At 38.7% G+C, this 26,518-nt stretch overlaps 2 protein-coding genes across 3 annotated transcripts in view; both read left to right on the top strand.

Moving 5' to 3' along the window:
- The window catches only part of Ufl1 (UFM1 specific ligase 1), a 30,924-nt gene extending 25,151 nt beyond the window's left edge, over window positions 1–5,773 (top strand). For both annotated transcript variants that reach the window (XM_052716346.1, XM_052716347.1), the window contains exons 13-19: window positions 318–435; window positions 1,667–1,830; window positions 1,911–2,041; window positions 3,567–3,647; window positions 3,937–4,022; window positions 4,460–4,640; window positions 5,321–5,773. In XM_052716346.1, coding sequence (XP_052572306.1) covers window positions 318–435; window positions 1,667–1,830; window positions 1,911–2,041; window positions 3,567–3,647; window positions 3,937–4,022; window positions 4,460–4,640; window positions 5,321–5,539 — 980 coding nt within the window. In that variant the 3' untranslated portion in view covers window positions 5,540–5,773. The remainder of the gene's footprint in view (window positions 1–317; window positions 436–1,666; window positions 1,831–1,910; window positions 2,042–3,566; window positions 3,648–3,936; window positions 4,023–4,459; window positions 4,641–5,320) is intronic.
- A 1,704-nt stretch (window positions 5,774–7,477) lies between these two features.
- The window catches only part of Fhl5 (four and a half LIM domains 5), a 45,093-nt gene continuing 26,052 nt past the window's right edge, over window positions 7,478–26,518 (top strand). The window contains exon 1 of the mRNA XM_052716348.1: window positions 7,478–11,692. The gene's annotated coding sequence lies outside the window, so the exon portion shown is untranslated. The remainder of the gene's footprint in view (window positions 11,693–26,518) is intronic.

Below are 26,518 nucleotides of genomic sequence, written 5' to 3' on the forward strand. Positions count from 1 at the left end.
GAAAGACAGTCTACTTGATTGTCCTGATACCTAAATGTTTGCATTTCCCAAGTTAGATGAGAGGGAAGAGTTCTCCTCATCCTGTGACTGTCTTGTAGAAAACAGTCATTTTTAAAGGAAATTAAGAAAAGTGATCACCTAAAAGAAATTCTACTATATGAATGTTTAAAATTTAACTTTATTAGATATTTATATTTGGAAGTTGCAGTTTTGTTGACATAAGAATGCATTTCTGTCTGGTGAGGTGCGTATTACCTGCCTGGCTTTTAAAGCTGTTGAGTGTATGTTTGTTTTCTCATTGCTGACGTATGTTACAGGAAAGAAGAAGCCAGACATCATGTTCATGTTCCAGGATGAAATTGAAGATTATTTAAAGAAACATGTGCAAGATGCCCCTGAGGAGTTTATTTCGGAACTTGCAGAATACTTAATAAAGCAAGTATCTCTTACCATTTTTGACATAATGTGATTTTTACTAAGATCTCCAAAACCACATTTTAGCTCCCCCCAACCCCCACCCCCGAGAAAGAATTTCTCTATGTAACTGCCCTAGCTATCCTGGAATTCACTCTGTAGACGAGGCTGGCCTCAAACTTACAGAGATCCATCTGCCTCTGCCTCCCGAGTGCTGGGATTAAAGGTGTGCACCATCACCCCCTTGCTAGACTTTTTTTTTCCCCCAATCCTTTGGATTTAATTTAATCATGGAATTTTGAATTTATTCTCCTTCAGAGGCAGCTCAGTTCAACATTCAGTAAATGCTTTGGACAGTGTGAACAGTAGAAGCTGAGACCCTTTGAAGTGTTCACTGAAGTTGGGGTCTTAGGTCTTGGCTGGGACTAATCACTAACTGGTCCCTTACATAGCATGAAAAATAGCATCTAAAAGGAGAAATGGATCATTTCGATTTTGATTTTAGTCTCTGGAGGGGGAAATTGACCTCAAAAAGAGTAAGTTTAGAAACATCTACCTTGTGAATGAGCCAATCTAATGTTATATGCAAAAATGAAGGAAATTTTACATGACTTAACCACTGTTAACCAGACCTGGTCATCCCTCAAGTTAGACCCAGCATATAAGTCTCATAGCGTAATCCAAGAGCTCAGGCAATCTAACTTTTTCTTTTGGGGGAGAGCTCTTATAGTGAGATAGTGAGATTTTTTTTAATATAAGTAAATTTTATGCATAAATATATTATAGAGCCATAGTCTATAAAAATAGAAAATAGATACTGCTAGTTATGCCTCATTTTTTAATTAATCTGTTGTAGAGCATATAGGTGTTTTTTGATCCATCATCTTAAATAGTACTTTGGAAATGGAGACCTTCTGTTGTGATTCCTGAGAATGAAGAACAAACTTATATTCTGCTATTTTGCAAATTAATTTTAAAGGTCTGCTTAGATCTGTAGACTGTTTATTACTACCATTCTTGTCATCTTTCTTGCAATTACGTTGAATACTTTAAAGTTGTGGAAAACATTTAAAAGTCCATTTAAGTTATTATTCCTGGCCCTGTAAAACAAATTCTTTACTGAACCTTGCTTCAAATTAATTTTATTTGTTAGAAAGATGGAGGCATTTTAAAGTATTATTTCACTATAAGCAAAATTTATTATCTACATAAATGGAGTACATTTGAATTAACTGTATTTATGTTGTCACAGACCTCTTAATAAAATGTATCTTGAGGTGGTACGTTCAGTGTTCATGTCTTCAACATCTGCTTCTGGAACTGGCAGAAAACGTACAATCAAGGACTTGCGAGAAGAGGTTTCAAACCTATACAATAATATCAGATTATTTGAAAAGGGGATGAAGTATTTTGCAGGTATACTTAATAGTGTCTTTTTTATTGATTCTTGAAATCCTCAAGGAAGTTAGTCTTCATAAAGTGTCCTTCTTTTCCAGATGACACACAGACTGCCCTAACCAAACACCTGCTGAAGACAGTGTGTACCGATATCACCAACCTCATATTCAACTTCCTAGCCTCAGATTTAATGATGGCGGTAGAGGACCCTGCAGCTATTACAAGTGAAGTATGTTAGTGATTTGCTTGCTGATTGATGTAATTTGAGTCTAAGCACATTTTTATTTTCTCTCATTTGAAATAGTTTAAAGGGAAAATAAGAGTTTTTATATGGTAAAAAAAATACTAAAGAATTTAAGTATAGTACAATGCTTATATATTTTATAAGAATTGATAATATGACCAAACTATAGTAAAAAGGTTTAATTACTCTATGATTCTATGATAAATAAGACTTTTTCTAATTGTTTCTATCATTCTTTCCCTTTTTCTTGTTGATTTATAACTTCCTTTATAATTAGTTTCTTAAGTTCACAATCATTTTCTTTCAATGGCAATATACCACTTAAATATTGAGACAAGCTCAAATTCACTTGTTTAAAATTATGATCTTAAGCTACAGTCCAAGCCCATCACATCTGCACTTGCCGTGTGATGTAGAGCCATGGCTCAGTTACCTCCAGGTAAAAGAGTTTACTCTATTCCTGTGGTAATGATAACCATTCCGCCACCTCTTTTCTCTTCCTTCTTTTCCTTCTGGGACCATCTTATGGTTGAAGATTTGGGCAAAATGAGTGAGAAGGTATTCCTGTAGCTATCTGCACTTATAACTGGCTTTGAAAGTGGTAAAACCACACCCATCTAATGCTGTGACCTCTATTACTGTGGTTTGTTGCCACAGAGGTGGCATGATTTTTCTTGATGTGGTGACTCCCTTATTTAATAAAGACCACCCTCCAATACAGACAGAAGTGCAGTTATTTACCTCTTCTACTACTGGGAAGATACTGGATTCCTCCTCTTTTGCTTTGAGCAACGACCCCCAACACCCTGAAATGTTGCATGTCTCCTGTCTCTTTACTGACTTCTACTCTAGGAAGTCCAATTCTGGCAGTCTTTTTCTGTGGCCTGAAACGAAGCTAAGGATTGATAGGAGACAGAACAAGGAGGCTCTGAGTAGCCTGTCTTCCCAGACACAGCACACCAGCCAGGTCCTTCGGTCAAGCTTTTCAGCAACCCCTCCCTGAAATGCACTAGAAGGAATGATCCGTCTAATCCACAATACCACGAAATTCACAGTATCTACATCTGTGAAAAATGAAGAAAGCTTCCTTATACCGCTTATCACAAAAGCATCTAGCCACAGAACAGGGTCCACTGCCCTTCTTACAGGCATCCCTTTCTGTGTGAGAGCCGTGGGGCTCAGTGGCCCTCTTTCAGGTGGCACTGAGAAGAAAAACCCCTGGCTGTCTGTTTACCCAAAGTCTCCTCCCACATGGCCAGTCACTCTGTGGTCATCTAATACCACTGGTGACTGTAAAGATGAGGCTGCACAGAAGTCTTTTGGCTAACGTTTGGCTAGCTCTATGATTCTGTAATTTTTTTTAACATTTTTAATCCCTGGTTTGAGACCTAACATTCAGAACACAAGATATATTACATAGTACTGAATATATGGGGGTTTTATTCGTCTGTTTCATCTTATATAGAACATGTATCAAAAACACAATGCCAAAAGAATTTTTCCCTTACAGATAAGAAGAAAAATTTTAAGTAAATTGACAGAAGAAACCAAAGTAGCTCTCACCAAACTGCACAACTCTCTGAATGAAAAAGTAAGTCAATGCTAGCTGGTGACTCCAGTTAGAACTTCGTGGATATAGCACTGTGTGCATACATTTCCAATCAGAATCACTGTAAACGGAATCTAAAACTAGGACTCTGTGTGCAGGTACCTTTCGGGGAGGTAAAGGGGAGAGAAAGATGGGAGCATGTAACATTTTTAGTCCTAAATCACAATTTCTGTTTGCCAAATACTCTGTTAAAAATTTTTGTTTGGGGTGTAAAATTGCAAACCAGTATTAAATGTCTATAAAAGTAAATTGTGTAATTAAATGTCTCCAGAGCATAGAAGACTTCCTTTCTTGTCTGGATTCTGCAACAGAAGCTTGTGACATTATGGTGAAAAAGGGAGACAAAAAAAGGGAAAGGTAACGTTGGTTCTCTTGTTGCTGCTCCTCAACATGAGCTACGTTCATATCTGATATTGGAGTGTGACTGTCGAGCGTTTCATTGAGAGTCTGCTCACTTCCCTAATCCCACGGAGGATTCATCCTGGGGTGTTGTATTAGATTTGAGACCTTCTTTACCTGAAACCTTATTTAAGTCATTAGAGCTTGTTTGATTCCAGCAACCGAAGAATGTATACTTTGAGCTTCCTTGTCTCATAGCTCTGTAACTTCTTAGCATGTTTATCTACCTGTGCCAACTCAAGTTAAAGTAGTGTGTATACAGATTGTCCATATTTAAAGAATTCCTTCAAATGCTGTGGAGCCGAGTCACTAAACTAGAGAAGGGAATGCTAAAGGGAAAATATGTAAACAGTGAGTCCTTGTTAATTATGCATGTCTGTGATTGTGCTTTGCAGACAAATACTCTTCCAGCATCGGCAGGCGCTGGCAGAACAGCTGAAGGTCACAGAAGACCCTGCTCTTGTTTTGCACCTCACATCAGTCCTGTTATTTCAGTTCTCAACCCACAGCATGCTCCATGCACCTGGAAGATGTGTCCCACAGATCATTGCTTTTCTTCAGAACAAAATCCCAGAGGTATTACACTTTAATACATGGGAAATTTTTCAAGCTTTTAAACTTGGAGTATTTTGGATGCGAATCATTGCCAGCACTCAGCCAGACAGAGAGAGAGAGAGAAAAAGAGAGAGAGAGAAGCCACTAATATCTGTCTGTATCCAGGAATGGGGACAGTGAGTTAAGGGTTGATTTTTTTTTTTTTTTTTTTTTTTTTTAATAATTGAGTGTAGTTCAAGAATCTTTTAGTATTCTCTAAGATCCATGGTGAAAAGTCCTCTAATTTTAGAATTTAAGTTTTCAGAAAAGATACAAGAATGTCAGAACTTCTCTCTGTTTCCCTAGTTTTCATTTAGCTTCCAAGGACCCCTCTAAATGTCTTATCCAATTCATCTAAGGAAGCCAGCCCCCAGCTAAAAGCAATCTGGCTTCTTTGACTCTTACGATTTTGTGTTTTTGATGATAGAACATAGCTAAATCAGCTTCCTATGATGTAGTCTGCACAGGCTTTCCTTTTCCTGATCTGCACCCTAGCTGCACTCCAAGAGCACAGACCTTGCTTGCCATACTCAGCTTTTCACTAACGTGGCCATTGTTTCATGAAAATAAGGCCTTTCAGTTTGTACTGCTCAAACAAATCTACTTTATCTGGTCACAGAAAATCAGATGTGCTTCGAACAGGTTCTTTGTTCTTTTCACAGGACCAGCATACTCTCCTGGTGAAATATCAAGGTTTGGTTGTAAAACAGTTAGTCAATCAAACTAAGAAGAGTGGGCAGAAGGAAGATCTGTCCTCTGATGAATTAGACAAGGAACAACACGATGTCACCAATACTACCCGGAAGGAGCTTCAGGAACTGTCTTCATCAGTTAAGGACCTTGTTCTGAAGTCCAGGAAATCATCTGTGACTGAGGAGTAGTGCCCTTAATTTATTTTTATTTTCCCCAAAGTTGAAGATAAGTGATCACCAAATTAGTCACTCAGCACACCCCACTCCCCCCTGTTAATCCTCCCCACACAATTCAAATAAAACAGTGGTTTTGCATTAGGTGCAAATCTTATGGAAATTTTTACAAGTTGAGTTTTCCATGAAACATTTTCTTTTTACATAATCCTATGTGTAATTTTTAATGTAATAAAAGTTCTTCAAGGAGTTCTGATTCTAGAACGTATTATATGCTTTAATGTTTTCAAGAAGTTAAAATGAAGAATAAAATAGAATACTTTTCATCTCTAGGAAAGAAATTGTTTGCTATTTAATTTCTAAGTGCTATTCCTGTATTTTGGCAGATATTTAAAATAATGTATTTTTTCATGGAAAAATGTCTTTGTTATGTCTGAAATAAAAATGAATCCATTTTACTTTTAAATTAATAGATAATGCTTTAAAACTAGAAAGTTTCAGATAATATTTTGTATCACTAAGCTCCAGCTCTTGCTTTTGACAGATAGAAGGCCTCCGACATAAATGTTTGCAGAGGCCTGAGAGGTGGCTTGACAGGCGAGGACCCTGGAGAAGCATGAGTGCTTGCTCTCCTGAAGCAAGCCCCAGGAAACAATGAGGGCAAGCCTGAGGTCACTGCGAGACAGTGCAAGGCACATTGTGTAGTGGGGAGGCTAAAAGAACCGGGATGTTTCTTTGATTAGATTTAGATTTCTAAGTTTTGTTTGTTTGATTTCAGTAGCTGCTTTACCCTGAGTTCTTTGTTGGAACCTGTATAACAGGTAGATAGGCTATTTTTCTAATGAACACAGAATCTGTAAGTGTGATTAAACCATGCAGAACTTTTATTTTAAAAATAGAAATTATAAAACGTTTTCTTTTTTATTTTTGCTATTATTAGTTAAGGCTTACTAAAATAGTTCCTTGCAACAATACTTCAAACCAAGTAAGTTCTTAGCAGTATCCTATTACTTTTCAAAAAGTTTAATTATTCTGTGTAATAAAATGTTTAAAGAATGCTGTTTTATATAATGCCTTAGGGGACATTGTAATTTTTATATTTTAAAAATGTTTAAATTCAAAATAAGACTACCTCTTTTCCACAATGACAGAGTATTAATACTGCATGGAAGTAATTAATTACTAATTAAGCATTTGTTAAAGTTTATGATGGAACTTTATAGAAAACATTAAGGGGCTGGAGAGGTGGCTCAGTGGGTAAGAGCAGTGTCTGCCCTTCCAGAAGACCTGGGTTTGATTCCCAGCACCACATGGCTGCTTTGTAACTCCAATCCCAGGAAATCCAATGCCGCTGGCCTCTGAGCACCAAGCACACACAGCGTGCATAGTCACACATGCAGACAAAACACCCTCCTCACAAGAAAATGATATAAATGGTTTCACATGGGTAACTTTCTATTGCATCTTTTCATATAAGCAAAAGAAGAAAAGGAATAAATTCTCTGTGACTCCAAAATTATTTTATTTTTTTATTCAGCTTCCAAATTAATAAATACATAGAATGTCAGATTTTGTTTAACAACATTATTTGTTTCAGAAAACACTGAAGTAATCCATGTTTGCATCATACTCTGCCTATAAAAATACAAGAGATGATCAGATAAACTCATTTTAATTTCACTTACAAAAATAAAGTAGAAAAAAAGTATAAAACTTTGTTAATCTTACTTGCATTTATTTTACTTGTCCCAAACATTCTTATTTTTCCTTAGTAAATGGAAAGTGTTTATTGTTTTATAAATAAAATTATATAGCTGACTTTGTAAAGAATTAATTTCAGATATATATATATATTTTTTTTTTTTTTAGTTTTTCGAGACAGGGTTTCTCTGTGTAGCTTTGCGCCTTTCCTGGAACTCACTTGGTAGCCCAGGCTGGCCTCGAACTCACAGAGATCCGCCTGGCTCTGCCTCCCGAGTGCTGGGATTAAAGGCGTGCGCCACCACCGCCCGGCATAATTTCTGATATATTCTTAATGAACTGGGTTAAGAACATTATTTAAAATAAAGTTGTCTATTCTATTAAATTTTATATGCTATTCTGAAAGTACTTACCAAATGCAATCTATATAATGCTTCTATTTTGAATTACTGATTGTTAAAGGAAGTGATATTTTTATTACTCAAAAATAATTCCTTGCTTCCTGGTGTTTTTCATTGTTTGAAAGTTTGCTGTTCATCTTCATAAATCATTTCTCAGCCAGATTTCAGCAGTTGTATAGCCATGTTCTCATATCTGTTAATTCCTGCCACTATAATAGAGCCATGAGAAAACATGCCCCACTTGTAATGTTCGGTGTGTTCCATCTGTAGACAAGTATAGTCAATGGAAACCCCCTTCTGACCACCCAGAAGATAGGCTGACTAGGAACAGGTATCTTCAGAATCAGTGTGCTTTGAGCAAAAGCCACAGTGCTACAGAGCGTGAATGGAAAGTGGCTGGACCTCTGTGTGGGACTACCTTGGACATTTTGGAAAAGTGCTTTACTCAGATAATGAATGAGATCCAAGTGTAGCAGAGAGCTAGACAGACAAGGAACCATTTATGACTTTTGTGGAAATGTCATCAACCCCAGGCCCAAATGTTTTCTTTTTGTTGTTTGTTGTTTTTCTATCAAAAACTACTTATGACAAATTGGATGAAAAAAGGGTGGGGCAGAAGGTTTGTCTTTGGTTTTGGTTTGTTTTTTTTTTCACTTAAGTCCATGAAACCTTTACTTCAGTGTTACATAAGCAATAAGATTAAAAACATACATAAAAAACTCCTCTGGGATATATATTTTCCACATACATCTTGAGTCACTATTATTAGTATGTTCTTATTTTTAATGAATGACATTTTTAAATATTAAAAAATTTAAATAATAATTTAAATAACCTTAAAGGGTCACGAAGATTGTCCTACTTGTTTACTGCAGCCATTATTCATAGCTACTGTACAGATAATATTTTATTGATTCAGAAAGTCTCAGTATATTAAGTAAGAGCCTAGGGGCCTAGAAGAGTATGGATAATCATGGCTTCCTACTATGTGTCCTCTGTTTTACTACCCTAATACCCTGCTCCCTCCCTGTCCAGTCATAATTCACAACTATACACTCTTCAACAAACATAGGGAAAAAAATGACTTTTGAGACTTTCTGAAGTGTCCAGGTCAAGTAAGAAATTTGTATGCTGTAGCAGTTTGCTTTTGCTTTTGGTTTTTAGGCTTTTTGGTGGGGAGTGGATTTTTTGAGACAGGGTTTTTCTTTAATATTCCTGGCTGTCCTGGAACTCACTTTGTAGACCTCAAATTCAGAGATCCACCTGCCTCTGCCTCCTGAGTGCTGTGATTAAAGGTGTGCGCCGCCACAGCCCGGCTGCTGTAGTGGGTTTTATGAGAATGTCCCCCATAGGCTCCGATGTTTGAATACTTGGTTCCTATTTAGTAGTGCTTTCTGAGTAGGTTTGGGATGTGTGGACTTAACAGAGGAAAAACACCAGTGAGGTTTCAAGAGCTACATGGAATTTCGAGTTTCTTCTCTTGTTTCTGGCTTGGGTTCACAATGTGAGGTCTCAGCTCGCTGCTTCTGTCACCATGCCTGCCTGCTGTCACACCTACCTGCCATGATAGTGATGCATTCCTATCCCCCTGGAACTGTAAGGCCTTCCCTCTATAAGTTGCCTTGATCGTGATGTTTTATTACAGGATTATAAAAGTGACTAATACATATGCTTTTCTCTTTAATTTGCCTTTTGTTATCAGTGAACCTAGAAATGGGAATACTTCCTTATAGCTGTGCACTATATAGTCAGTCTTTTCTCACTAAGTATATTCTGTAACTCTGAAGCTAAATGTAAACATTTATCCAAATACTTATATTGCCTTATGTAGTTAACATATACACACAAAATTCTAGGGGAAAAAGGTAAATATTTAGGTTATGCTGGAAAGTAATTTTAAATTCTGTATTTTTTTTAATTCTTCCAGAGTTTAGGCAACATGCATTTTTATAATTCAATAAGACATTTTAAAGTAAACATCACTCTGTAATAATATAAAGAAAGGATAAGAGGGAACCACACTGAGCAGAGGCAACTGTTTGTGGTTGTTAAAGCAATTTCTATAGTTCTATTACATCTGGAATGAAGGGGTAATGGATGATATTCCTAAGAGATGTTACTTACTAAAGTAGAGCCAGCAGAAGCTGCTGGAATAGAGGCTGGTGGAGAGTAAGTGAGGGAACCTAAGATCTCAGATGACAGGTGGATGGCAGTGCCATGCCCTGAGAGGATATAGGAAGAAGATAAAAAGCTTCATTCAGGACTGAGATGGCTACAAGTCACAGACGAAGATTCCAGTAGATCACAGGCTACACTCTGGCAACCTAGTGGTGCCAGGGCAGATGACACCAAAGGTTTGCTGGTTGAAGTGTGTAATTGTGAAGCGGCTCGTAAGGAACACCGTGGAGTGTAGAGAAACACTACCTAAGGGGAGAAAGCGAAGGAGGGAACCAGAAGAGTCACTTAGTGAAAGGAAGGAAGCAGGCTTCAAGAACAGGCCCGGCCAGAGGAACTTCCTGTAAAATGTGACAGTGCTCGGGAGATTCTAGTCATCAGACTTCATGATCCTAATGTTTTTTTTTTGTTTGGGTTTTTTTTTGTTTTTGTTTTGTTTTTTGTCCTTTCTGGTGGAGAGTTCAAGTGAAAGACAAATCGCAATAAACTGAGGGGTTCAATGAAGTTGAATCCGTGAGTGTAAGCCATCTTCTTGAAGAGTTTGAGTGTAAACCAAGAGGGCAGTGACCTCATAACCGGGTGGGGACATGAGTGCTGTGACATCACCGAGACTGCTTCCCTTCTTGTGGGTGGAAGAAAATTCCTAGTTAGCAAGTACTCAATTCTGTCACTAAGGAAAGGCAGATAGGCTTTTGCTGATCAGATGTTGTTGCTAATCATGTTTCATCGAAATGCCCCACATATAAAACCCAAGTGAGTTTGACTTCAGGAAATACTAACATATGCCTTCATGGCTTAAAACAAGGACAGTGTAAGTCTGGTCAAGAAATAAAATCAAGTTATGGCAGCGTATTTCTTCTCTTCTCCCACCTTCTAAACTGAAGGAATGGCCTCAAATGGAAATTCTAAGAACAAATACCATTTGTCATAGAGGTCGGTGTGACCCACTGAGAATTCTCGTGACCAAGCCTCTCTTCTGATACAGTTGACTTCTCTGGACACTGCCTAGTTTGAAGATTTCAAAAGGCCTGATGAGTTTGCGCTTAAATGAAGTCACATAGTGTGGATAATCACAGAAGAATTGGTGCCAGCCCCTGGGGACACAGGCAGAAGTCCAGCCACACTGCAAGTGACATAACATAATGACAAGTGACATAACAATTGGCGCCAGCCCCTGGGACACCGGCAGAAGACCATCCACACTGCAAGTGCAGAAAGCAGGTAACTGTCCTGAGTTGTTTCATTCCACGTCCAACCCTCCAAATTCTCAAACTTCCCAAGAAAGACGTGGTGGAGGCAACCAGCAACGTCTCAGCTGCTCTACAAAGAACTCCAAAGGTGAGAATTCTCATCTCCCAGACAACACAACAGAAACGACTGCCCTTCAGATGGTTCCTACCCATAAGGAGGATTTGGGTAGCCACCAGAAAACAAAACCAAAACTGGATTGATTAAGGAAATACAAAACACAATACTTTCAGAGAGCACTTTTTTACAGTTATGGCCTTAATCGAGCTTAGTCAGTGGAAATTCTCAAGTGTGTGTGTCTGCATAAATGTTCTATATTTTAAACTTTGGGGCTTAGCCAGATACTTGAGCTACTAACACTGGTCAAATTTCCCTTTAAGGATATTCTGAAGGGAAGTTTTTCCTTGCGGTTTTAAGTAGAAATTGACAAGGAGTGGTTTTTAGCTGAGGAGGAGCCTTGTGTGTGTGTCACAGAGTTGGAGGAGAGAGCCTGTTTTTCCCTACAAAGTTGAAGGCTGTAGGGAGAGTTAGTGCTGGTGACCCATTCTGTTCCTTTTGGAATTGACATGCCTGTGATGGAGAGGTGAATCCACCATCTATCCCGGACTCTGTAAATCAAAGGAAAAAGCAGCTTGAAGAAACAGTGAGTTTTCTCTAAAGCTTCCTTTGTTTGTTTATATGGCATTTTAGGGCTTCTTAAAATTTTTAACTGTGAGATTTTTACAAACTTTCCAGGAAATGCTTAAGATAAACTTTTGCTTGGAGGGTGGGTACATACCATGAAGCTTGGCTATTAGAGCTGATTCCTGCTTGATATTCTTTTTCTTGAGTTTTACAGATTTCTTATTTTGATGACACTCATGGAGGCAGCACGGTGTAACTGGAATTGCCTCCCAGGTTTTTAATTGTCTTAATACAGGGGCATTTTCCTTTTTCATAAAAGGGGAAGAGGAGATATTCCAGGTTTTATTCTGCTTAATTTAGTTGAGTGAATAATGTTAGCATTGGGATATTTCATGACTGAATTATTCATACAGAACGCACCTTAAAGTCTTAGCTTTTAAGTAAAGGGGTTAATCAGAAGCCTCCTATATTCCAGAAAAATCTTACCACTGTCTAGAAGCAGGCATAGAACAATTCTAATCTGTTTCCAGAGGTTGCAGTAAAATGCCTCTATGTCCCACTCCCATAAATATATGATATATGCATCTAACGTGCTGCTTTTTGAAATTGAGATGCCATTATTTGGGCAGAACGGACTCATCTGTCTCCCTTTTTTAGGCATACCCTCTTTGGTAACTGTCATCCATTAGAAACCAAATTCAGTATGCTAGCTGTTTTGGAGTATAGAAATGTAGAAACTTAAAGCATTAATAAAATGTGCAATTCTTGTACCTACAAAGAAAGTAAATATTTGAGCCACTTTGGCCATTATTTCAGGTTTACAATGCTGCCATGTGTAAATCCTAGTAAATTTAGCACAAATACATGTACATCACAGAAAATATTTCTAAGCATACATGTCAAGATAGATGCCTGAAGTCACAAGCCACATTGCTTAATGAGGAAAGTCAATGCATTGTGTCTGTTTTCTGCTGCTATAGAGTTCTATGTTGACCTTAGCTGCGTGCCAGGTTTCCATCTAAAGCGACGTCATCTCACTGACAATCAGCTTTCTCTCCTCTTCAGCGTGTTTGCCCACAGCAGTGTTTCGAGTAAAGACTTTTTAATTTGGAATATGCAAGCCTAAGTATTTTCTACTTATAATACTTACATTATCTACTTATTATACTGAAAACAAGTGTTTTTATAGAACATTTTAGGGAAGCTTTGTTTTTTTGATGGTTTTCAATATAGGAACCATGGTCTCTTTAGAAATGAAAATCAAAAACTTCAACTCATGGAAGTTTGACTCAGCTGTCAGTTAAAGCTTGTATTTCGTTACTCTTGTATAAATAACATCTTCCCGTCTTGGGTAACCACTGATAGCATAGAAGGGCCTTTGAAGAGAGGGAGGAGGAGTGGATAGGGGATGTTTCCCTCAAAAATCCCTCAAATCCTCTCAAAATGATCAGCTAGAAAGTGTACCTGCCTCTAAGTCAGACCACATGGCTCATGTGGCCAACACCCCCGTCTCAGAACAACAACAATAATAAACTGAATGTAGTGGTATAGGGGCACCCAGGGCACCAGCTGGAGCGTGACAGGGATAGCACTAGGATCCTTCCAGAATGGCCTACTAACTTACATTATTTCTGTCTGCTGCCTCTTTGGCCCTGGCTACACATCTCTCTTTGGTTGTCTAACAACATTCTCAAACTTCACACATTACAACTAGGTACTTCCTTCTGCTTCAGATTGTACTTCCAACAGGTACACGCTCTTACAATCAAAGATACCATGATCCAGGCTGTGCCTCAGCCAAGACCCAGGATAGAGTAATCTCTTCTCTTCTCTTCCTCTCGTCTTCTTTCACTTGGTTGACAGTAGCCCTTTAACTGACTCCCTGCTGCTAGTTGAAGGAGTAGCTCCCCTCCTCTGCCCACCTCTTGTTGAGGCCTTATGAGCCCAACCTCCATTCATGACAGCTTTGAATTCCGAGTAAGTTCTGGTGATACTAACAGTCTACAGACTTCATTGAAAGGCAAGGGGAACTCTTGGACTGGATGAGCCGGTTCTCAAATAACAGTGTAGCAGCATCTCTGGTTGTCATTAACACTAGACATAAAAAAAAAATTGAATACATTAACCATTTTTTTTTCTGTAGTGTTAAACTGGCTTAATCTAGTTGATGAGTAAATGAATTAATAATAGGTGAAAATGAACAGATTACAGGCAGGCATATTTTCCTGGTTCTATAAAAAAAAAAAAAAAGGTAATCATTTGATAATTTTGTCAGAAGTGTTAGCACTCTTAAAAATATTAACAATCCTATGATTGTGACATGTAATTAAGATGAGACTTCTATGGGGAAAAGGGTTTCTATCATAAATTTTGATTAAATGCCTGCCAGTGTAGAACTAACCGTGCTTCTAATGTGCAGGTTTTCTTCACATGAAGGTTAACATTTCTTTAGCAGCTATGTGGATACAACTGTCATTTGGGAAAATGTAAATACTGGCACTAAGCTACCATGAAGTCTAAATTAAGATTCTGTTTCAAAAGTGATTTCTAGACCTACAATTATACCTACTTGTTTACTCCAGGAACATTTTTATAATTATACTATGACAGAAACGTCTAACCTTTGACCAATGACTTTTCTAAATTGAACAGCTATACTCTAATTTTATCCAATATTTCTCTTATTGTCAAAGTGATACTTTACAATATTTGATTTCCAAAGAACTACATATTAAAACATTTTACGCCGGGCGGTGGTGGCGCACGCCTTTAATCCCAGCACTCGGGAGGCAGAGCCAGGCAGATCTCTGTGAGTTCGAGGCCAGCCTGGACTACCAAGTGAGTTCCAGGAAAGGCGCAAAGCTACACAGAGAAACCCTGTCTCGAAAAACCAAAAAAAAAAAAAACATTTTAAAACTCTATGATCTCAGTCCAGAGGCTTAATATTTCGGCATGTTTTCTTTTTTTATTTTACTTTTTAAAAATATTGATATAATTGATATTTAATTTATTCCATTTAATTTTCACTTAAAGCAATATACACATTTCATCATTCTGTTAAATACCATTACACACACCATGTTAATGATTTCTAACATTATTTTAAAAGCAGAGAACCCTTTCAAATCCTAGCCAAACTTAAGCTTATTTTAGCAACTGTCCAGCAGGCTATAATTAAAAGCACAAAATATATTTTGAAAATGTTAATCACTGGTCAGCATATATTTATGTAAAGAACCACAGATAAACATTTGGGGCCTTAAAACTAGTGACCCTAGTTTTGCAGGTGCCAGGTAGCCAAAGCAAGAGTGCTAGTACATGTGCATAACTGCATTCCACTGCAACTAGCCAGTGTGCTGGGCATGAGTATGGTTTCATTCCACCTCAACTAGCCAGTGTGCTGGGCGTGAGTATGGTTTCATTCTACCTCAACTAGCCAGTGTGCCGGGCGTGAGTGTGTCTTCACTCTACTGTAATTAGACAACAGGCGTGGCTGTTTCCACCATCACTAGACTGTGTACAAAGACATGTGTCTGAGTACATTCCATTGCAACTATACAGTGTGATAGGGCACACGCATGGTGCCTTCCACTGTAACTAGACAGTGTGATAATTTAGTAATGGGTGTGGCTGAATTTGAATGCAACTTTATTTAGGAAATTGAATTTGAATATTATATAACTTCATGTGTCAAAAGTGTTCTTTTGCTGTGATTTCTGTCATTTAAAGACATACAGAGAGGTGGTGCTGAGATTTGGCTGGAGTTGCAGACCTACTCTAGCGCCTCAGTCTAAGAACTCTACTTGCCTGAGTTTGAAAAAAAAAACTTCTGTGAACATGTATGTTTTTCATAAGAAATGGCAAGTAATTTTCATCAGATGCTAAAATACTTTAAAATAGAATTGACTGAAGAACCCTTTTGAACACTATATAGAAATGTACTCTGTCTCTTGTGCATGCCTTTTAAAATGAATGTTCACCACTCATCATGATGCTATTCATTTGACATCAAAACATCTGTAAAATACTGCTTAGTAGATATAAATTACATTACACATGAAAAACTGGATACTTCATATCCCAAAAATCTAATAAGTTTATACCTAAAGAAAAATTAAGTTAAACTCCAAAAATATTTTAAATATAAATTAATGATTTTTCCAAGAACAGCCATTGGAATGTGTATTGTTTAATTGTCTTTTTGATTGCCTGGTAGCTCATTGTGGTCTAGTGGCGCACACCTTCAATCCTAGCACTCAAAGGCAGAGGTAGGTGGACCTCTGAGAGTTTGAGGCCATTCTGGCCTGCATATTGAGTCCCAGGCCAGCCAGGGCTGCATAGTGAGACCCTGCCAAAAAAAAAAATCATTGTTTGTTTTTTTTGGGGGAGGGGGACTTTTCTGTTTTTTTTGGTTACACTTTATAATAACCAGGATAAAAAGAGAATAGATCATGACTCCTCACTTAGTGTTTAGGTTAATAAAGCATAATTATAAAACTTCTAGACTCTTCATTTTTCCCCTTTCTCAATACATGCACACACAAAGTCAGATAAGAGGGAAACCACCTGTTTTATAGTGTACATGTAGATTTGAAATTTTCACTGAATTATGTGCTTGTCTTTTTGGACTTATGAAACAATCAAAATCAAACAACCATGATATGTTAATCAATTTATTACCAATTCATTATTGTTAAAGCTGTCTTAAAGAACACAACTTGTGTGAGAGGAGGTTCCACCCCTGCCCTGAACTGCACTTTTCCCAGTGGGGAGACACCAGAGGAGCACCTTCATAACCTGGGCAGGTGCTGAGGACAAGCAGAGCACCTTCAGAACCTTGACAGGTGCTGAGGGTGGGGGGAGCACCTTCATAACCTGGGCAGGTGCTGAGGGTGGGGGGAGCACCTTCATAACCTGGGCAGGTGCTGAGGGCTCCTTCCAGGAAAGGCACCTGACTCCTCAGCAGAGTAAATGAGAAATGTTGCACGTGGGAGCACTTCATTCCTGGTTACTTACAGATGAAGTGATTGGGGGGTGGGGAATAGAACGAGTCAATTAAGGGTGGGAAATTTTATGCTCACTTCTTCCAAATGAGAGAAATCATGCAAAAAAGAGAGAGAGGGATAAAGCTTTTCTCATACAATCTTTAATTGAAAAATGCAGTCTGAGTCTGTCTTCAATATTAGTCATACATGAACATTGTTGAAATGATGAACAAGATAAAAATTTTAGTTAATCTGTCTTTTCCAATACTGTCTAAAACTGGACAAGAAGAAAATTGTGCCCTAGACTGCAGTGGCCATGGAAAGCTGAGCTCTTAAGGCTCAAACAGTAGAAAGGACTTCACCCATGACCATCAGTTGTCAGGGCATGGCCAAGGAGGCTGCTGGAAGCACTTCCTGCAGCTCTGCTCCATTGTGATCCCCACCCACTCCCCTCTATCCCACAGCCTGGACTGTGGCTGCCCTTGGCTTCAGAAACTCTCTCAGCTTCTAAGACATAATTCTGAATTTTACCTGCAGTTTTCTAAAAATTATTGTGACTTCCCCAAGCGCCCCATTCACACCTCAAAGCATTTTCAAGGGTCTGCTTTTCTTTCTTCTCACACTCCTTTCATCCACGGATGTTCCTCAGGCTCATTGTTGTGTTGTGATAACACAACAGTCACTAGGAACCTGGTTGAAACAGGCTTTACTCTGCATTCTCTGCAGAACAGACTACTAACTAGAGATGATGAGAGCTATGGGTGGTAACTTACTGAGAGCCATGGGCACATACAGCCAGAGTCCAGTCTAAAAGAATGATGGAGTAAAGATGTATCTATGCCTGGTTTGGTTTCTATTGCTCTGATAAATACCGTGACTGATGCTGAGGACCAACTTTGTCTAAATCTTAGAGAATTAGAACAGATAAAAATTAAAGCTGCATTTTAAATATTGCTCTCCACTTACCGTCATCATTATAATCAACAATTTTTAAGTGATCAAGAGTTTGCAACTATCAAGTAGTGGTATCACCACCGTACCAGCTATAGTTTTACTTTTAATCACATTCTGGTGAGAAGTAGATTGCACACCTCATGTATGCATGTCATAGCCACAATTATTGTAGGTGACGAGCCAGAAATTACTGCAAAACCCATTTTTGTGTCTCATTTCCAATAGCCATAGTAATCCAATAATGATCACAATGAACAAAAACAAATATGGACTTGCACTGAATATTATATGGGACTTGTGCTTCCTTTTGAAGACAATTGCTTCACTTTGTACAGCTGCCAGCCCGTTGGCTTCAGGTACAGAACAAACCTCTGCATTTATGGGTAAGAGGCTGTTACCTGGCAGTAACTAAGACATGGTGAGGGATGCAAATAAATAGCAGCTTTTTTTTTCTCTTTTTCTTATTTTCAGAAAACACATCTGTAATGAAAGTCACCATTTAAAAAAAAAAAGCTTTCTACCATGTGAAAAAACAAAATAAATTATATCTATTAAGTGCCAGGAACCTGAACTATACTGAAGTATTTTTACTAAATACTATGTCAGTGTGAAAGCAAAAGAAAAACAACAGTGTGTCCTCTGAACCCAGTCTCTCCTCTTGTTAGATGAGAGGAACAGAGCAGAGAACAAAACAAGGACTTCAAAGCCATCTCGGCTGCCAGACTTAGTGGGTCTGTGAAAGTGAGGTCACAAGCACACTTTATGCGAATGGGAACATAAAATGAACCCTAAGGGGCTGCATCCTGCAGTCTTGCAGGCCATCCCAGGAGTCTCCCATCAGAGGCCCCCTCACCAGCTCTCCCCTTTTCTTCCATTTCTCCTTCATCTTTGCTGGGAAACTTTGATTTTTGGATATGGTATTGCATAGAATATTAATTGGCTATATAACTCGTTTGTTTCAGAGTGGATGTTCTTTCCTGAGGAAATGATATCACACAAGGTGAAGTGAGGTAGCAATTTTTTTAAAGTGACCCAAACAGTAACAAATATAAGACAGCCTTTAGCATCTAATTTGAGCTGATCTTAAAGGAAACCTTTTTCATTATTAGCTCTTCAGTTAACTAAGCCTGGACCTCAATCGATCACACGTGGAGAATTTGTAATGTAAAGCAAGGCTTGTTTAAATAAATTTGGATTAACACTATGAAGCTGTCCTATTAAACATTTGCAAATTTTGATTTGGAGGTGCATTCAAATTTCCCAGATGCTCCTGGAAAGAAGTCTGAAGGCAGGATGAATGCCTTCTTCATAACTTAGTTCCCACGTGTAACATAGTGATGTTAAAATAAACTGAGTTTTTACATTCCATGTTCAAGACCAAGAGACTGTGTACAGATATGCATTGAGATTTAATTGAAAATTTTGAGACAGGCAATTCCTGCCTGTGTACAAAGTTCTCTACTGCAAAAAGAAAACCTGGTGCTCCATGCTTTGTCAACAGCACACTGTCCCTTGTGATTGCAATAAGGACTGCCTTTTTAAGTAAAACATTGGTTGACTGGAAACAGTGTAGATTTCGAGCACTATCCAATGTTATAGAACTATTGTGGTAACAGATTACACACACACATACTTAAATTTTACTTTTCCTGTCTATTCATACTATATTTCCCCCATGCTTTCCTCCTCCACAATTTTTACATTCTATAATTACTGGTAATTTTTAATTTAACCTGATTGATACATGTTATCTAATTTGTTCTATTGGTATAATATAAAAAAATTCTACATTGTAAGACATATTGCAGTTACGTTTTGGTATGTATTTAGATTTTGTCAATACACATATCATTGTCAAAATCTGTGTTATAACGCTGACAATGCATTGTTTTGTATAGTATTACTGTGAGCTATCACCCCCCACGCCATGAACACTGTCAACTGAGATTAAAATTTGCAGGTCAATTTCAAAGTTCATGACTATAACAAGGAGTTTATGTGACATACGATAAGCCCTTCCTGGTGGCCTGTTGCTCTTCCCAGAGATGTCTAGGACTAGGACCTCTCCAGGTCTGTGAAGAGCTGGAAAGAACTCTAGTTGTCAAAACTCAGGCCTGTGCTGCTCAGTCTCATGCAGACTCGAGAAGAGTCTGAAGACTGCAGTGACCACCATTTTTGAAGGAGAATGAAAATGTGTAAAATGACAGTGAATCTGTAGTTCACACCTTTGCCCATCAGCAAAACCTCTGCCAGACCTGAACAAAGGTAGGATTTTATATCCAGTGACTTAGCACATCCATCCATAGGAAGAGAAACAAGATATCTGCAGACTTCTTAGAAATCAAGGAAAATACGCCCACCAAACCTACAGGAAGCACTTCAGACATGAAGGAAACACAACAGCATCCCTCATAGAACATTTCAACAACCATTTTTTTGTGGGCCTTGATAAATCTGATTAAGTAGAAATCCTTTTCAAACTGCCATAGGTTTCATCTGAGACATTTTAAATTACCTGGTAGATGGGAGGTGCTGTTGGGCTCCAACTTGAACACCAGCTTCAACAAGGTGTGACTTGTTTATCCTGAGCTTAAGCTTTGGTTATGAGGGATACAGCCCACACTGAAATATGTGCAATACAGGGCAGAAGTTTAACATTTCTAAGAGAATCATAAATAACTCGAATTAGACAGATCTCAAATCACATAATTTCTGAATTTGCTCTCATAAACCTTTTAATTGAAACTGTTAAAGATTTCCTTAGAAGGACCAGAAATTATCTCTTCTTTCATTCTTGTGTTTAATGATAAGATCTCCAGCCAGGAGGATCTACTACTGTACACACCAATGCTAGGAAATTTCAAAGGAAATGGTATTTGGCTAGTCTGCTACAAGCTCAGAAAAGAATGTGTGGTTGGCTATAAAAGCTTATTTATTGCTTTTTGTTGAATAACTGAAAGTTCTTCCTCCCCCTGTTTTTTTTTAACCCGGAGTTGTCATTTAGATGAATTGCAGATTAAAAAAAAAAAAAACTGTTCTGTAGACACTATTAAGTAAATAATGTCTATCATTAAAAATCACTGCAAAATAAGTATATTCTTCATTTAACTGAACAGCTTCCAATACTATCCATATATTAGAGATAGAAACTATTTCTTATATTTAAAGGCATATTTATTTTACAGAAAATCATAGAAGATAATTTTTGTTTGATGTTCTATATTATGAGATTTTTAAAAAAAATTTAAAGATTACATTGTTAGGATCAACCAACTACAACATAGCAATTGGAGCCCTGAGCAATGCCCTGACTTCCTGGAATAGGAATTTTTAACTGGCCCTGCTCTGCAGCAGGCTAAGATGAAGACATTTGCCATCTTGTTTGTGGTGACTTAATGGAGTGAGTATTGACCAGTGAATGAAATGATTTTAAAATATTGGAGATGAAGTGATCAATCGATTTTCTAGTGCTCAGCTCCTCACCTCTTTGTGGCTTCTAACTGAGATCACAGATGGAGAGTTCATGGAAAGGCTATAGCTTCTCTTTCTGATTCTGTTTCCACAGACCATGGCAACTTCTTCCGACCCATACACCCAAATGCCTGTCTTGGTGAGGGTTTCCTGACGATTAATTTGAGATGCAAACATGGCCCTGGTGACAGGCTTGCTCCTTCCTCAGTCATCTTAGTTTCTACAATGCCAGATGGCACTTTTTGCTGGCAATCTTGAATTTTCCATTGGGGGCAAGAGAAGCCATTAAGAACAGTGTTGGGTGGGCAGATTGATGACTGTCCAACACCACTCAAATCAGCTACCAGCTGGCAGTAGTTAGGAATGCAATGAAGCAATTTTCAGCTAAGAAAAGATGACCAAAAACAAAATAAAAATTAAAAAAAACTGACATGATTAATAGCTTTCAGGAATTTTACAGATTGCTTGCTGACTATCCCAAGAGCATACAGAAGAGGTAGATGACACTTGCTAGTGTATATTAGATTTTTGCTGATAGATTCCATCACTAGGAAACAGGATTGCATTGTGTCTGACGTACACAGTGCCTGTGTGATACTATTAGATAAATCAGCTCTTTAAATCGCTCCTAGTCTTCAACAAGGTCTGATGCTAAGATTCCCAAAAAGGCCTCAAAGTGAGTAAGACAACCCAGGAACTGGTTTTGCTTTTATAAAACACTTTTTTCCAGGAACGACCAAGCAAGAACACAGGGAATGGAAGGATAGGTTGAAATCACACCTTCTGGAATGTCCATCATTCTTTTTGTAGTGATGGATTGAAAGAAAGCTGAGATATGGTTAGGACTTGGAGATACAGTTACCTTACGGACAAGATTCTTCTTGTCTTGAGAGTTGCTTTACACCAGTGAATCAAAAATCAAGGGTAGCATGAAGCCTGTGAATTGTTAAAGAGACCTTTGCTTCTTGAAAGAGTGAAATGTCTGAAAAAATGTTATGCCTTTACTTTGGTGAGAATGATGTCTTAACTGTTTCAGTTAATGGCTACTATCACAGCACCATTCTAAAAGTAATTTCTCCATGAAACCATACAAAGTGCCTTTTTTTTTCTTTGTTCGTCTCCACAGAATTAATTAACAGATGGAAAGGTCTAGTCAGTTGCTCTGTTTCATGGGAGAGTACTCCACTGGCTCTCATGAGAATTCATGTTTGAACCATCCACACAAAACATTTGAGCTTCCAAAAATCTGAGCTTGCAAGAATTCTCTAGAGACTAATATCAAGCATTCCACCGCAATTCTATGTTGCTTGTTTTAGATTATTTTTGATTGATGCCCTGAAGTTATGGCTTTGGTTATTTTAAGATGGTTGAATTTTGTTTTTCTTTCAGTAGCACTTTGAGTGGGGGAGGTGGGGAATAGCTCCTCCTTCAAAACGTGAAGCAGTTCTGGCTATAGGATCTCCATCAAGCGGAGCAACCTGCAGCCAACTTATTGTGACTCTTCTGTTTTACATCTACTTCGGGTATGATCATAGGCAGCCAATAGGATTCTCATTCTCTAGTTTTAAAAAAATAAGGGCCAGAAAGGTCAAATGACTTCTGTAATAGCAAATTAAGGGTTTGTACTAAAGTAAGTGATATGGGAATCTTCACCTTCTGATTTCCAAGCCAGCATTCATCTTATGTTTGGGTTATGAGCAAAAAAAATCAAATAAGGTACTGCATTATATGTTTGCTCATCCTCAGAATGAGAGAAACACATGAAAGAAAAACCTAAAAGTAGAACCTGCTTGCTAGTTTGTCTAACTCTTTCGTGGGCTTTTAGTGTGTGTGTGTGTGTGTGTGTGTGTGTGTGTGTGTGTGTGTGTGTGTGTGCACATGTATATGATGTGTGTGGGTACTGGCAAGCCAATAGTACATGGAGACATCACAGGACAACTTTGTGGAGGGCATTCTCTCCTTCTACCGTTATGTGGGTCCAGGGATCAAACTGAGGTTGTAAAGCTTGCATGGCTTTTCACTGCTGAGGCCCCTGAACAGCTGCAAAGCACATATATGTGAACTGTTCTGAGTAAGAGCACATGTCTGTTTCTCTGCCATGGTGTGGATGAATAATAAACTTGAAAGGTTTACTTTTCTCAGGAATCTCATTTAACTCTCCTCAATCTTAAATGAAGCAGCTCATTGGCATTAACAACACCTGTGCTAACTATGGTCGACCTAGTGACAATACCTTGAACTTCTGCCGTAGTCATGGATTCTCCCAAGTCAGATGTGCAGACCTCATAACAGAGAACTAAAATATAACTATTTGGAAACTTTTTCACTGGAGCTCAACCATCCCCCTAAGTTTAGAGAAAAAAATCTTTTAAATGTCCTACTCCTGCTGTTCTCTTAAAATATCTTTATTAGACAGCTTTCGAAGGACACTTGAGAAGTCTTCTCAGCCACCCTTGTAGGGACAGCAGAAGAGCCCTCCCTGGCCTACCAGACCCTGAGGACTTTGCCTTCTACTCTTTAGTCTTCATTGTTGAGCCTATGGTGTATCTGGCACACATATCATGTATAGGAATTAATGCACTATCATCGGAATCAAATCCTCCTTACACTTGGGCTTGTGACAGTACTTGTGCTAGACTCCAGCTTTCCCACTCATATTTTCAGTTGTAACATTTCATTCAGACCCTGTTCTGGGCTGCACAGGTGACGTGAAATGCTCATCCCTTGAGGAGCTAACAACCCAGGGTGACACACCGGAAAAAAGAAATGAACAAACTTTTTTTTTTTTTTTGGTTTTTTTTCGAGACAGGGTTTCTCTATGTAGCTTTGCGCCTCTCCTGGAACTCACTTGGTAGCCCAGGCTGGCCTCGAACTCACAGAGATCCGCCTGGCTCTGCCTCCCGAGTGCTGGGATTAAAGGCGTGTGCCACTTGTCTGCTACTCACATCACCAGGGAGGCTACCTGGAAAACAGGACCCCAAGAAAGACACAGGGATCACCCAATGACAGAGAAATGGAATGAGATCTACATGAACAGCCTGGACATGAGTGGGGGTAATGAAAGGCGAGGGTTGAGGGAAAGAGAGCTTGGGGGAGCGGGAGATCCCAGCTGGATCAACAACAGAGAGGGAGAACAAGGAATAGGAGACCATGGTAAATGAAGACCACATGAGAATAGGAAGAAGCAAAGTGCTAGAGAGGCCCACAGAAATCCACAAAGATACCCACACAACAGACTGCTGGCAATGGTCGAGAGACTGCCCGAACTGACCTACTCTGGTGATGGGATGGCCAAACACCCTAATTGTTGTGCTAGAAACCTCATCCAACTACTGAGGGATCTGGATGCAGAGATCCATGACTAGACCCTGGGTGGATCTCTGGGAGTCCAATTAGCGAGAATGAGGAGGGTTTATATGAGCAAGAATTGTTGAGACCAAGGTTGGATAAAGCACAGGGACAAATAGCCAAATGAATGGAAACACATGAACTATGAACCAATGGCTGAGGGGTCACCAACTGGATCAGGCCCTCTGAATGGGTGAGACAGTTGATTGGCTTGATCTGTTTGGGAGTCATCCAGGCAGTGGGACCAGATCTTGTGCTCATTGCATGAGTTGGCTGTTTGAAACCTGGGGCCTATGCAGGATTGTTTGGCTCGGCCTGGGAGGAGGGGACTAGACCTACCTGGACTGAGTCTACCAGGTTGACCTCAGTCTGTGGGGAAGGCTTTGCCCTGGAGGAGATGGGAATGGGGGCGGGGGGTCGGGGGGAAGGTGAGGGGGACGGGAGGGGGGAGAACAAGGGAATCCGCGGCTGATATGTAGAACTGAATTGTATTGCAAAATAAATTAAAAAAAAAAAAAAAGAAATGAACAAAATGTGGCGAATAGAAATTTGAACTCAGGAGAGGAATTTATGTCCTGAGAGGTTAAAAACACTTCACACAGAGTGGGATTTTAGTTGGACCGTGATTGAAGAGGAGAATTGTTAGGTTGGACAAATAAAGGACTACTATATGTATATTGTTTTACTTTCTTATCAGAGACACAAGGAGAGAAGTGCATCACAGACAGTCACGTAGGAAAGTTCAAAGGCCTGAGGATATAGTGTTTCTGGGGAGGAGGGAATCATGGGAGGTAACTAGAATGGGTGAGAGATAATAAGAAAATAGCATACTATAGTCAAGAATTTCTGTGCTGAGTGAGTTTAGACTTCATAATAAAGAAAATCTGTGAAAATACACTTTAAATCAGGCAAGAAGATACTGAGTCTGAGTCAGGTTCTTTGAACATTGTGGAAGATAGTCTTGAGCTCCTTGGGAAAACTACACTTATCAACAGAAAGCAAACACATATGTAAATTGCTGGCTTTAATCAGGAGAGTACGTGTAGAAAGGGTGCAGAGAAGATATTACAGCACCTGAAACATCTGCCTCAGGGTGCAAGCACAGTGTGTCCTTGATTATACAGTATAGATGGTTTCTAACCCCTTAACCCCTTTGTAGAGAATAGTGCACATTGTACCCCGATTAGTGAGGTCTTAGAAGTGCTTTTGGCTGCTCATGTACACCTGCCTGCCCACAGCATGTTTTCACAATTAAGTCCATTTTAAATTCAGATTCTTCATCCAGTCATCTTCTCCAAGTTTAATACACAGGCAAATTTCAAACTTCAAAAACTTTTACTAATGTTTTCCAAGAGCATTTTAATATTGTTTACACTGTTCTTATTTGAATCATGTTTATCCCTAAATAAATCTAAAACAAGTGAACCCATGAAAGACAAAAGGATTGATGACTGAAAGAATAGCTCTAGATGCCTAGACAGCGAGAGTAACAACATATTCCTAGTTCCTTCTCCTCTCTCCTCTCTTTCCCATTCCTCACCTCTCTTGTCTGTGGTCCTCTCTGTTCTCTTAATACTGAGTGAGCTACACTAGAACTGTGCAAAGGCTTTAATTCCAATACGCAAAATGTTAACTACTGTAGTCCTACAGTTAGAATAGTTCAGCAGCAGCCCCAGAAACTATTCTGAAAAAAGAAAAGATGAAAATTAATCCAGAAATCCCATCAGAGTCTAAAGAGTGCATGTTTGCATCCATATGCAAGTAAGTTATGAGCAATTTACAGACTATGCATTAGAGAAGAGGTCATCTTAAATATCATTTGCTGTACATTCTCTATATAAGGCATGTACTCACTGTGATTATTTTTAAACAGTGTTACTACCTCCACGGTGAATATGAAGCTATAATCAAATCACTGGGATTAACTTATAATGGGTTTTAGAATGGAGAATATATGATAATTCAATGCTGTCAAGCTAGAACACAATGAAATAAAATTCCTTAAACACATAGCTGCAAAGTGCTATTGGTAGAATCCAAAGGGTTAAATTGATTTCAACTCCAGCACATAAAGGTAGAAGCTCTCT

The sequence above is a fragment of the Peromyscus californicus genome, unplaced genomic scaffold, assembly GCF_007827085.1.
Source record: "Peromyscus californicus insignis strain IS unplaced genomic scaffold, ASM782708v3 Scaffold_5__1_contigs__length_169319896, whole genome shotgun sequence".
NCBI classification, from domain to species: Eukaryota; Metazoa; Chordata; class Mammalia; order Rodentia; family Cricetidae; genus Peromyscus; species Peromyscus californicus.